Below are 10,846 nucleotides of genomic sequence, written 5' to 3'. Positions count from 1 at the left end.
TCCGAGCGAGTGCGTCGACGTTGTAGCCATTTCTCTCGCTGCTTTCAGCACCTTTCTCTTCTGTACAGAACCGCGTCTCGGCGTGACAGAAACCGCCTGAGTAAAGGCAGGGCAGATTCTCCTCTCTGTCTACTGGGCCGGCTTCCTCGCCAGCCGAACTTCGTCGAGATGGACCCAGCAAGCCGTTACCAAGTGGTGAGTTGTTCTCACGGACAGGAGATCAAAACACACTTCGATTAACTCGGCCCAACAACAAACAAGGCCTTGCGGGATTAATGTGGATAACGTTACTTTTTCTTTTTCCAAATAATACTGACGATTATTTCTGACGGCACTACGTCCTCAAAATGTTTTACTCCTAATACCAAACGTTTTAATAAAGCACTTAACTTGTCTTTAACAAACCACTTCCGCATCCGCTAGCCACTTAGCCAGCAGAAATTAGTTGTAAATATCCTTTAAGTTATCTTAAACTAATTTTTTTAACTTTTTTTTTTGTTTTGTTTCTTTAATTTGTTACGTGTGTAAAGTAAGCGACCACGTAGGAGCTAACGCAATATTATCTTTTCGGTTTAGGACGCTGGTTTTTTTAGCATGCTAGTTAAAATGTAGTTTTTTTTTTTTTTTAAGCTCCTCAAGCGGGTTGTAGTTTCCGAGAAGAGTCGATAAGGTCATGAAACGGCTTACAAGGACCACATAGAAATATCTGATAAGATGGATAATGTTCAGTTCTCTTCAATGTTTCTGCGAAATAATAAGAATTATGTTTCAGCGGCAACACTATCGCGAGTTAACAAAATAATGAGTTTAAACCAGTTTCACTTGTTTTTAAGTGACGCCATTAAAGGGCTTTTCCTTTTTTTGTTTTTTTTTTGTTTGCAGGGAGAAAAAAAAATCAGTCAATTTGATCAACTTGAATTATATAATATAAAACACTGACGGCAGATTTAGTTACAGTTAAAATTCAGTTTTGATTGTAAAGGATGGGGGTTGTTAGGTTATTTCAGTGGTTTTTGTATCATTTTAAATGAGGTTTGCCTTCTGAACTCAGATGGCGGATTTGGGTGGATGACTGGCTGTAGCGTAAAACGCTTTGGAGTCCTTGGACTTGAAAAAGCGCTATGAAGGTGCAGGCCATTTCCGATTTTTTTTTTTTTTTTTTAAGGGATAAATGTGTGCAAATTAAGAAAGATGGCAGCAAGTTTGAGGTTCCTAGATGAAAGTAAAAATTGTTGCTTAATTATTTGCACATTTATGTTTGATTATTAAGCAAAGCTCCTGGTATTATTTTTTGGGGGGGGTTTCAACTCATTGGAACTTAAGTGCTCACAATAAAACAATAAATACACACTTCTTTTGAGATATAGCATACTTCATTCATGCACCAGAAACTAAACTGACATTAAAAGCACGGAGGTGTTGTTTTCAGACATGGAAAAAGGGCTTCATGATTCATAAACTGTGTTTTTAAATAATTTAACCAGCATTGATGAATCAAATCCAAGTTTGACACGTTTAAGTTCTTTTAAAGCTGTGAAATAACCATTCATTGCAATGCAGACCCACTTTTGAATGTCAAATGGGGACCTTCTTTGGGTTAGGGTTACCTGTGGTCGCACGTGTGTGTGTGTGTGTGTGTGTGTGTGTGTGTGTGTGGGTTTTTGGACGGATAATCCTGCAGATTCCAATGTGACAAGCGTGTGTTGGTGCTCTAACGTTTCATGGTCAAACAAAGCTGAGATTGCGACAACCGCGCAGATTCCAGGAATGATGCAACAAACACTCATTCGCTTGTGTCTGTGGGATTCTCAGGGATCAGGCTCAGCGCTGTTGCACTCCTCACCACATCCATCCCTCTCCTGTTTGTTCTCTAAATATTCCTCCAGTTTCAGTTGGATTTAGACACACGAGGAGGCTTGTAGCTATGCTGTTAATATCTTATGTAACCCACCCTCCCTCCCACCCAACATAAGGCTTTGTCCTTGATTCAGAGCCAGCCATTGGCCCAGTCATTCGCTCGCTGCCTCGTGCGCTGACAAAATTAACTATGTGTTAAAATATAAATAATTTTGTGTATTGACTTACTGATGGAGGTTTGCGTAAGAGTTCTTGTTTTTGAAAAGAAAGCTGCTGGGATATTAGTCACAGCTGTGATAAAAAAAAATGGTGCTTCCCCATTCTCGCAGAGGTGCTAAACCACAGCTTGAAGGCTGCCGTTCCTTCGTGGAAAACATCCTAAATGGTGAATTTGACTTTTAAATGCATCATTTTCCTGTAAAATGATCAGATTGCGGTGAAAAACTTGCCCTAGGTACCTTAAGTTAGAATTAAAGAGGGTTGGTTCGTTGACTTGATTTCTCTGAACTCTCAGGGATGTTGAACTCGTCATCCCCCCCCCCCTCAGACCCACGTAGGAATTCCTAACAAGCTGGACTCGTTCAGCCACTTTGCTTTCGCTCTTCCAGTGTGGCGAGAACAAGAGGTGGAGGTGTGTGTTCACCGCTCTCTGTGTGTCAGCATGATTTTCTGGAAATCGCCCAGCCTGACGACTTGAAACTCGATGGGTGGTTGTTATGTGGGCGACAGAGAGGGCACCGGCCCTGGCCGAGGACTCTGCTCCCTGAGCGCCCTTCTAGTTAATCTTTATATCAGCTGTTTATTATGTGATTATCTGTGGTTTTCAGTGTCGTCCTAAGAGCGAGACACAAGTTTACTAACTGCAACAGGAATCTTTAACCTGTTTTGTCGGCTAGAAAGCAAAACAGGGGAACTTTATCAAAGTTTGAGAGAAACGAGGCAGAAACCTGCCCTGAGTAGTTTTGTAATTTTCCTCCTGGTTGTTGATCTCCCAGAATTCCTTCACACCCCGTTCGCGAGGGGTCATTTCAGAAGGTGTTGATCTCTTGCCTCTGACAAAAATGAATAGACTGAACTGAGCAGATGACTCTCTTGGATGCAGAAGCAACCTGGAATTGCACCTTCGTCTAAGCTGCTGAATGCTTCGGGGATTATTATTTATTTTTTTTTGGGGTGAAAGTTAAGATAATTTAATACGATTTAAGGTCAAAATTGTTTCCTAATTATGTGCACTTTCATGTTTGAAAATTTAAACAAAGCTTCTGTTTTATGTTTCCAGATATTTGGTGAAACGGATCATAAGACCCCTAGGCTTAAAAAACATGGAACAATAGGAAAATAAAAAACATATTGCGCTGCATTGGAGGAAAAACGATCCTAACTGGCTGAAAACGGCATATCAAGATAAACGAATATGATGCACAGAGGTGGATGGTTAGTGCTGTGGGCTTGTTTTGAAGCTATAGACATGGCCATTCGCATGTTTTTAGAACACTTGGATTTACAGAGGAGTTTATGATACAGATACTATCACACAGATACTGCAAGCCCCAAGCATTACTCTACCACCTCCATGCTTTATATTTGTTAGGTCTTTGTTCATCAAACACGATGGTTTCAGGGTCTCTGCTTGGCGTTGTTGCATGAATGATACGTTGTAGCAGGTGGCCTGAAGAGTCCAAATTACTCTACACATCAAAGTGTTGTAGAGCCAATTGTGAATGGAATAATAGTTTTTTTTTTCATGCTTAATGATTTTTATTACGATTTCTTTTCTTTTTACCTGCTCAGCAATAAATGAAACATCTGTGATGAAACAAACTAAAAAGGGATCATTTATTGTAGGTCAGAAAAAGGTCCAAGATGCACCGTTTTCTACGATTCTGGCTCGAATGTTTTCCATCTTGTTGGTCTTGAAAATGGTTTTTAGTCTATTCTCAGCACCAAAAAGGAGAACTTTCTTTTGCCAAGTTTTACCACTGAGCGTGTTTGTGGCCCTACTTGCTAAGATATTCAAATAAAAACAAACAAAAAAATCAAGCGTCGCTTAAAAACAAAAAGAAAACAAGGCAAAAAAAAAGTCTGCATTACCATCAGATCCATTTGCTGGAAGGCAACATCTGTACCATTATTGAACTGCAGACAGGAGCCAAACTAAATTAATCCAACTGCTGCAAATGGCCCCTGGGCCACCCTTTGGACACCCCTGATTTAAAGAGTTTAGTGAAATGTAACTGCACGGTGCAAATGTGTTGTGGAAAACCCTCGACCTCTCCGATTGATGGTAGGGTAGGAGGGCTTGGTATTGACTTGTTTGCAAAGTAGATTATGTCTTAACCTGACTACATTTCAATATGGGAACGTGCAAAATTAGCTCATGCAATAGGGGCAGTGATCCCAAACACAGCAGCAAATCTGCTAGAGGGTGGCAGGATCGTGGTGTTTATATGAACCAGTTAAAGTCCAAAACGATGACCTGATTCAGCTCTTTAATGGTAAAAAAAAAAACCAATTGTTGGCTCAAGGCAGCTGCTGACAAGTTAAGAACAGCCAAGCAAAGCCCATCTCGTTGCTTAATAACTATCTGATGTTGCTATCTTCAAACAAGCATTCCAGTTGAGTCTAATGCAGTTAAAAGTTGTGTTTCTGCTGCTTTGCCTTCATCCTTGCTGGTTATTCTTTGCTCAGTCCACTAAGAATTCCCAGCACTCTGCCAGGGTCGCCCTCGAGCAGCCACAGATGATCAGATGACAGGCTCGTGCGTACAGCTCTGAAACTCTCCCCCTCGTCTTCTCTCGCAGTTGCACAATGAAGAAGATTCTTCAGAGGTTTCCACCATTGAGCAGCAGCCCTGCACTTCTGCCTCAGCCAGAGCCGATGCATCCGGACCGGACCAGAGGGGGATCCGGGCCAGCGTGGCTCCAGCTCCTGCAGCAGGGCAGGCCGAGGCACCGCCACCTCCTTACGCTACCATTGACCTGGGGGCTACCTCTGCAACACCTGGTATTACTTTACATTATGCTTTAGAGCTCCTCTAAATGTTTGCTAAGTACAAGTTTTCTTTGCTTCCAGAAATAGCAATAGGGTTTGATCTTGTGGCGTGTGGACCTATGAGTCATGCCGATTTCCATGACTGCATCACCACATTATTGTCATTTCAGGCTCTACACGTGCTCGCTTCTTTTTTCACTAACCAAGCCTTTTGTGACATCTGCTGTTTCCACAGAGACCAGTTTCCAAGGCGACTTCCCAGGCCCTCCACCCTACAGCATCGCCACGTCACTACCAACCTATGATGAAGCAGAGAAGGCTAAAGCAGCCGCCCTGGCTGCCTCCGCTGTGGAAGTGTTGCCCCGGGTAAAATGACACACCCAAAGCTTCTAGTCTATTTGTTTGCATTCATGAGATTTAAGGGACACTAAAACAAAAGCTTGACATCCTACTGGACGGCGAGACTCAATCTGAGCAGGTTTACCTTCTTGATTGCCCAATATTTAGCTCCATTCATTTCCCAGCTTCGCTGTCCCAGTTTTAGCAACAGTTTTTGCTGCCACCACCGTGCATTACAGTGGGAATGATATATCTTGATCTCACCTGACCACAGCACCTTCTTCCACAGTTTGCTTTGTCTCCTACATAGCTTCTGGCAAACTCCAAACAGGACTTTTTATGGCTTTTATTTTTTATTTTTTAGAGCGGATGACTAGTAAGTGTCATGTTGACAGGTTCTCAGGCTTGAGTTGTGAATCAGTTCCTCCAGAACTGTTCTGAACCTCTTGTCTCCTTCTCTGATTTAATGTCCTTCTTCCTCGGCCAGCGAGTCAGTTGGTAGAATTGCACAATGTTCAGGATATTGCTTTATAACCTAACTGTTCTCTCTGAGGCCTTCGGAGACACGAACAAGGAAATATCAAAGTTAAAATGCTTTTGCGAGGCACCATACATGAAGATCCTTGTGGACTCAGCCTGTGGGGCTCAGTGGTAGCAGACTCAGATGGGACAGAAGGGCAAACATGTGTTGCAACACATCTATAGATTTTTCTTTTTTTTTTTTGTTCCCTCTCTGTGTCAAATGTTTGGCCCAAAGTCATATTTGATCGTGTGTGTGTTCTGTGCAACAGGACGACGACTTCCCACCCAGAGATGATTTCAGTGACGCCGATCAGCTTCGAGTTGGGAACGATGGCATCTTCATGTTGGCCTTTTTCAGTAAGTTCTCCAAAACCGAAAAAACCAACTAAAAACGGTTTGTTACAACAGAGCACCAATGTTTGACACCAGTCATGTTTTTATCCCTCCAGTGGCTTTCCTGTTCAACTGGATTGGCTTCTGCTTGTCCTTCTGTCTGACCAACACCATCGCAGGACGCTACGGAGCCATCTGCGGTTTCGGCCTCTCCCTCATTAAGTGGATCCTCATCGTCAGGGTGCGTTAAAGGCTAAACAAGGGGCTTATTCATGATGGATTTAAGGTGTTTTGAACATTTGTCTGTCTGTTCAGTTCTCGGACTACTTCACCGGCTACTTCAATGGTCAATACTGGCTCTGGTGGATCTTCCTGTTGCTGGGTGAGTATTTTCATTGTCTCAATTGAGGCTAACTTTCAAAAAACAGGCGTCTGTAATAAAGAAATGATTATTTTTTTTTTTTATGCAGGCCTCCTGCTGTTCTTCAGAGGTTTTGTGAACTATCTGAAAGTGCGCAACATGTCAGAAACCATGGCCACGTCACACAGAACGCGCCTCTTCTTCCTTTACTGAAAGTGAGTTCAAAACAGCAATTAAAAGCGGCCGCCATCTTTGTCTGAAGAGCGCACTCTGCTGGCTCAAAAGACAAACTACAACGTTGACTTTTTAGTTGTGCTTTCTTACGGCAGGTTTTCACGCCGACAGCATTCCTTTCCAGCGCAGTTCCTTCCCTCGCTTGACCTGACCGGGGATCCCGACATCGAGGAGAGGAGGCGGGGAAGGATTGAAGGCAAGAAGTAGGGAGAAAGTGTTACCAGTTTAATCCATTTTTTTTAATATAAAATTTTCAACTCACTCTGAAGAAGTTTACGCTTCTGAACTGAGCCAAAAAAAAAAAAAGGTTCTATATTTGACAAAATTTCGGAAACTATTTTTTTGTTGTCTCCAATTCGCCTTTTCTTTCGTCTGGCTTACGTGTCGTGTGTTTGATGAAGCACAACGGAAAACAATGAAGGAATTTATTCATATCTGTCACTTAATTTACCATTTTCAGAGTTGACAAGTAAAAAAAAAAAAAAAGCTGATATCTGCGACAGAAAGGTGAGTCTGAAACAGTGTGTAGTTGTGCTGAACCAGTCTTACTTTAACTGTGATGTAGCATTGTTTTACAATAAACCAAACCAGATGTGGAGCCTTGAACGCACCATCTGTAACAGGAACAAAAAACAGGGCTATTTAAAAGAATCGTTTTCTTGGTCACTTCATTATTTTCCTTCCTGCTGATTTCAAACCTTTAAGATCTGAGACTCCCTCTTGACTTCAGAGTAGGATCAGGTCTTAAAGGTTGAGATCGGAAAGATTTGACTATTTCACGCCAAGTTAATCCCAACTGTTATGCTTCACCTATTCTGCCTCCCAAGTCGTACCTTCTTCAATTTCTTGTAAGCTAAAAGGAGCTAATCAGTAAAATTGTCTTGGATAAAACAGTGTTTTTAGCTGCACAAGGTCTCATCAGGTCTGTGGCGACCCCCTGGTTCTGGCGCTGTGGGTGAGAAGCGTGTTCACATACAGTGCTTTGCTTATTCTGGTTTTGTTTTGAAAACGCTCTTTGGAGTCCAAGAGTCTTATGCAATTTGGTGGTAATGAATTTCAATTATTGTGGCTGTAAGGCTGTTCGTTTATTGAAGTAGATGATTAGTTTAACCATCACAGACTGAGGTCCATTAGAACAAGCGCATTAAGAAAAACCGGAGGCGACTTGTTCCGCACGACATGGACGGATCTCTTTCTTCGGGATTCAGCGTTACTAGTTTCAGTTTGGGTATTTCTTCCTTTTTCTTTCTGCTCGGATGGGAACCCGGACGCGACGTTAAAGGAACATCAGCGCAGATGTTGGGGTTATCCATGAGTGTCATGGCGATGAAGTCTGTGGGAGGAGGGGGGTCGGGTCATGTGTCAATGGAGCCTCACTAGACATGCATAAAATTAACTTTTTTTTTTTTTTTTGTCATTGAAAGAAAATGAAATATGTATATAGAAGCTTATGCCAATTTATAAAATTTGCACTTTGAAGTTCTTATGTACAAGAAGATTTGTGAATCTGCTTAACTTGATTCGGGAATACAAAAAGACTAATGTTATCTTATGCCTGGTTCACACGGCAGAATTTTCCAAACCTGAGACCCCACACGTAACGAGACATAATCGTAGGCGTCACAGGTTAGGTCGTAGTGTGTGTGGTGTCCAGCAACACGGTAAGCACCACACACACAAACAGATTTCACTCACATTCAGATTTCAATCAGGAAAACTCTCTCGAGTTTAAACATGAGTTCAGAGTAATTCCCTTTCATATTTCTGTCCTCTTGCTTTCTGATTGGCTGCGTGCTCGTTTATCCTCTGGGAACAGCCCATACAGTAGGAAAACACACCACACGCGGCAGGGTTATCTTAGAAGATTATCTTAAGAGCCATCCCAATGATCGGGGCATGTCGGAAGGGGAAGATCGGGTCAAAAGTCGGCATATAAATCATGCCATGTGAATCAGGCATTAGCCATCCAAGTTTTTTGTTTTTTTTAAACTGGAATTTCTTAATCATCCCAAATGGATAATATGCCTTTTGCACTTTTTATTTGTCAAAATAATATTTATATGTCTTGTTTCATTGCTTTTAACCTGAACTGTGACAGCTTGAGTATTTGCCAAACTGTTTTTAAAAATTTGTTTGACTGGTCATATCCTACTAAAGCCTCTTTCAGCAATATCAAAATCTTTCTGCTGCATGATTTACCCACCTGGACTAGTTCAGCTGGGCAGTGTTAGGATTAATCTTCAAATGCATTTTTGTCTTTGTAAATAAATATGGCTGAAGAGTTTTCTCTGAGATGAGACTCGGAAAATCTCCTCAAGCAAGTCGGTATGCATTTATTGTAACTGGAAATAAAATGGATAAAAAAACGAATAAAAAAAATGCCAATAAAGTTCAAAAGCCTGCCACTGAAATGTGTTGAATTGTGTTTGCACAGGTTTGACGGTATTGGATCACACCTTTTTTATGCTTAAATATTTGTTTTTATGAGACTTTCAAAGGACACAAAATACTTGAGCATAATTCAAGAAGGAGTTTAGGCATCAATACTTTTGGTCTGAGGGGGGGGATATTTCTGTGGCACATTGTAGACCCTCAACGGAACATCCTTAAAACACCACACTCTACCCGAGTATTGTTGCTGACCATGTCCATGCTTTTATAACCAGCGCTCCCGTCTTCTGATGGCTACTTCTAGCAGTATAAATGACCAGATCTTGAATGATCTCAAACTGGTTTCTTGAATGAATTCACTCTACTCCATTAGCTGTCCACTTTTTTTCCAGATCAGTCCAATAAGAGACTCTTTAAGATGTGGTGGAATGGTAGATTCACATCATGGATGTACAGCCTACTGATCTGCAGCAACTGTGTCATGCAATAAAGTCGATATGAGGGGGGGGGGGGGGAGAAAAAAAAATCTGAGGAATGTTTACCTTGTTGGATCTTTCATAAAGACAGTTCTGAAGGCAAAACGGGGTTCAACCCAGTCCTAGCAAGGTGCACCTTATTTTATAGTGGGATAGAAATGGACTGAATCAATATTTCTAAGAAACATTTAAGCTTTTGATTATCTTAAATGCCCTTCATGCTGGCCAACCATTCCCCCAAACCCTGTCTTTCCTGGCAGTTATTTGTATTATAAGATTTGTTCCCAGCATTTATTTCAGTTGGCATCTTATCCAAGTATATGATAGCGATTTAAATACTACATCATCGGGCAGGATCTATTTATTTTTGCTTAATCCACAACCAAATAAGACTGTAGGTGGACAGTCCAAGAATATGTGGTGGTGATTGGTCTCGTTGTCTTGTAGAAACTGTCTGTTGGGGAGTCTCATGATTCACACTTCAACTTGTTGTCTTGATGTTGCTGCTGTTTGCAAAGATAATTTAATACAAAAATATTCAGAACAGTGACATCAAAACTGTAGCCTGCTCACGATTGTAAATGTTGCAAAATTTGTATCTACCACTAGATGGAGCCAAAGACCACTTTAATTCCCTCTTGACTCATTGGTTAATTTTTTCTTCTGAAAGCCTCACCCTAGTATAAACATATCCTCCTTTATGGATGTTTTTGCCAACACTTCAGAGACTCGCTGACCTTTGGTCTCGCACTGCCTGGAAAGGACCTAATTAAAGATGAGAAAAAAGATCAAGTTGCTACTTAAATTAGGAATGTTTTTAATTCATTTGAAATGTGAGGCAAAAGAGACCCTTAACCAAATGCCAAAGTTTTGTTTGCAGTATGAGTGCAGAATGATTTTCACGCTAAGAAGATTCCAAAATAGTTTTTTTTTTTAATAGGGTTAAAACAGCTGATACCGTAGTATAAGATGCTTGATACATATACTCTAAAGTGCCACTCTGGGTACTACTTGCTCTCAGGCCGTTGAGTTCTGATGCTCCAGTGCTTCCGGCTCTGCTGACACCTACATGCTTGGTGTTTTTGTGTGAAGACAAGATTGAGAAAAGGAAATAAAGTAATAAAAAAATAAAAAGCGTACTGGGAGCTTGAAATAACACCAAACAGGTATTGCAGGGACATTCAGGTTGAAGCAAAAACTGATAATTTGGTTAAATTTCAGATTTTGGTTTTTGATGCTATGCTAAAACGAATGCTAACGTTCTGAGCAACTTTGTGATTACTGGTTTTATTTCAATGTCTGTTTCAAGCAAAATTGAATTATTACCACAAGAGGGCAATGT

General features: G+C 41.2%; 1 protein-coding gene across 1 annotated transcript; it reads left to right on the top strand.

Moving 5' to 3' along the window:
- On the top strand, positions 1-9,048 carry ndfip2 (Nedd4 family interacting protein 2). Its single transcript, XM_047355743.1, has 8 exons — positions 1-195; positions 4,659-4,860; positions 5,084-5,214; positions 5,979-6,066; positions 6,159-6,283; positions 6,358-6,424; positions 6,513-6,618; positions 6,714-9,048. The coding sequence occupies exons 1-7, from the start codon at positions 169-171 to the stop codon at positions 6,614-6,616; spliced, it is 744 nt and encodes a 247-aa protein (XP_047211699.1). The 5' UTR covers positions 1-168; the 3' UTR covers positions 6,617-6,618; positions 6,714-9,048.
- The last annotated feature ends 1,798 nt before the right edge of the window (positions 9,049-10,846 follow it).

This window comes from Girardinichthys multiradiatus, chromosome 24 (genome assembly GCF_021462225.1).
Source record: "Girardinichthys multiradiatus isolate DD_20200921_A chromosome 24, DD_fGirMul_XY1, whole genome shotgun sequence".
Lineage (NCBI taxonomy): Eukaryota > Metazoa > Chordata > Actinopteri > Cyprinodontiformes > Goodeidae > Girardinichthys > Girardinichthys multiradiatus.
Note: the sequence above shows the minus strand (reverse complement) of the source record. Positions and strands in the feature narration are given on the sequence as shown.

Bases quoted from the DNA above. Each gene is read 5' to 3' on its own strand.
- ndfip2 (XM_047355743.1), top strand. From the start codon at position 169: ATGGACCCAGCAAGCCGTTACCAAGTG. The intron at 5,215-5,978 runs GTAAAATGACAC...TCTGTGCAACAG, and splicing joins CTGTGGAAGTGTTGCCCCGG to GACGACGACTTCCCACCCAG. The intron at 6,425-6,512 runs GTGAGTATTTTC...TTTTTTATGCAG, and splicing joins GTGGATCTTCCTGTTGCTGG to GCCTCCTGCTGTTCTTCAGA.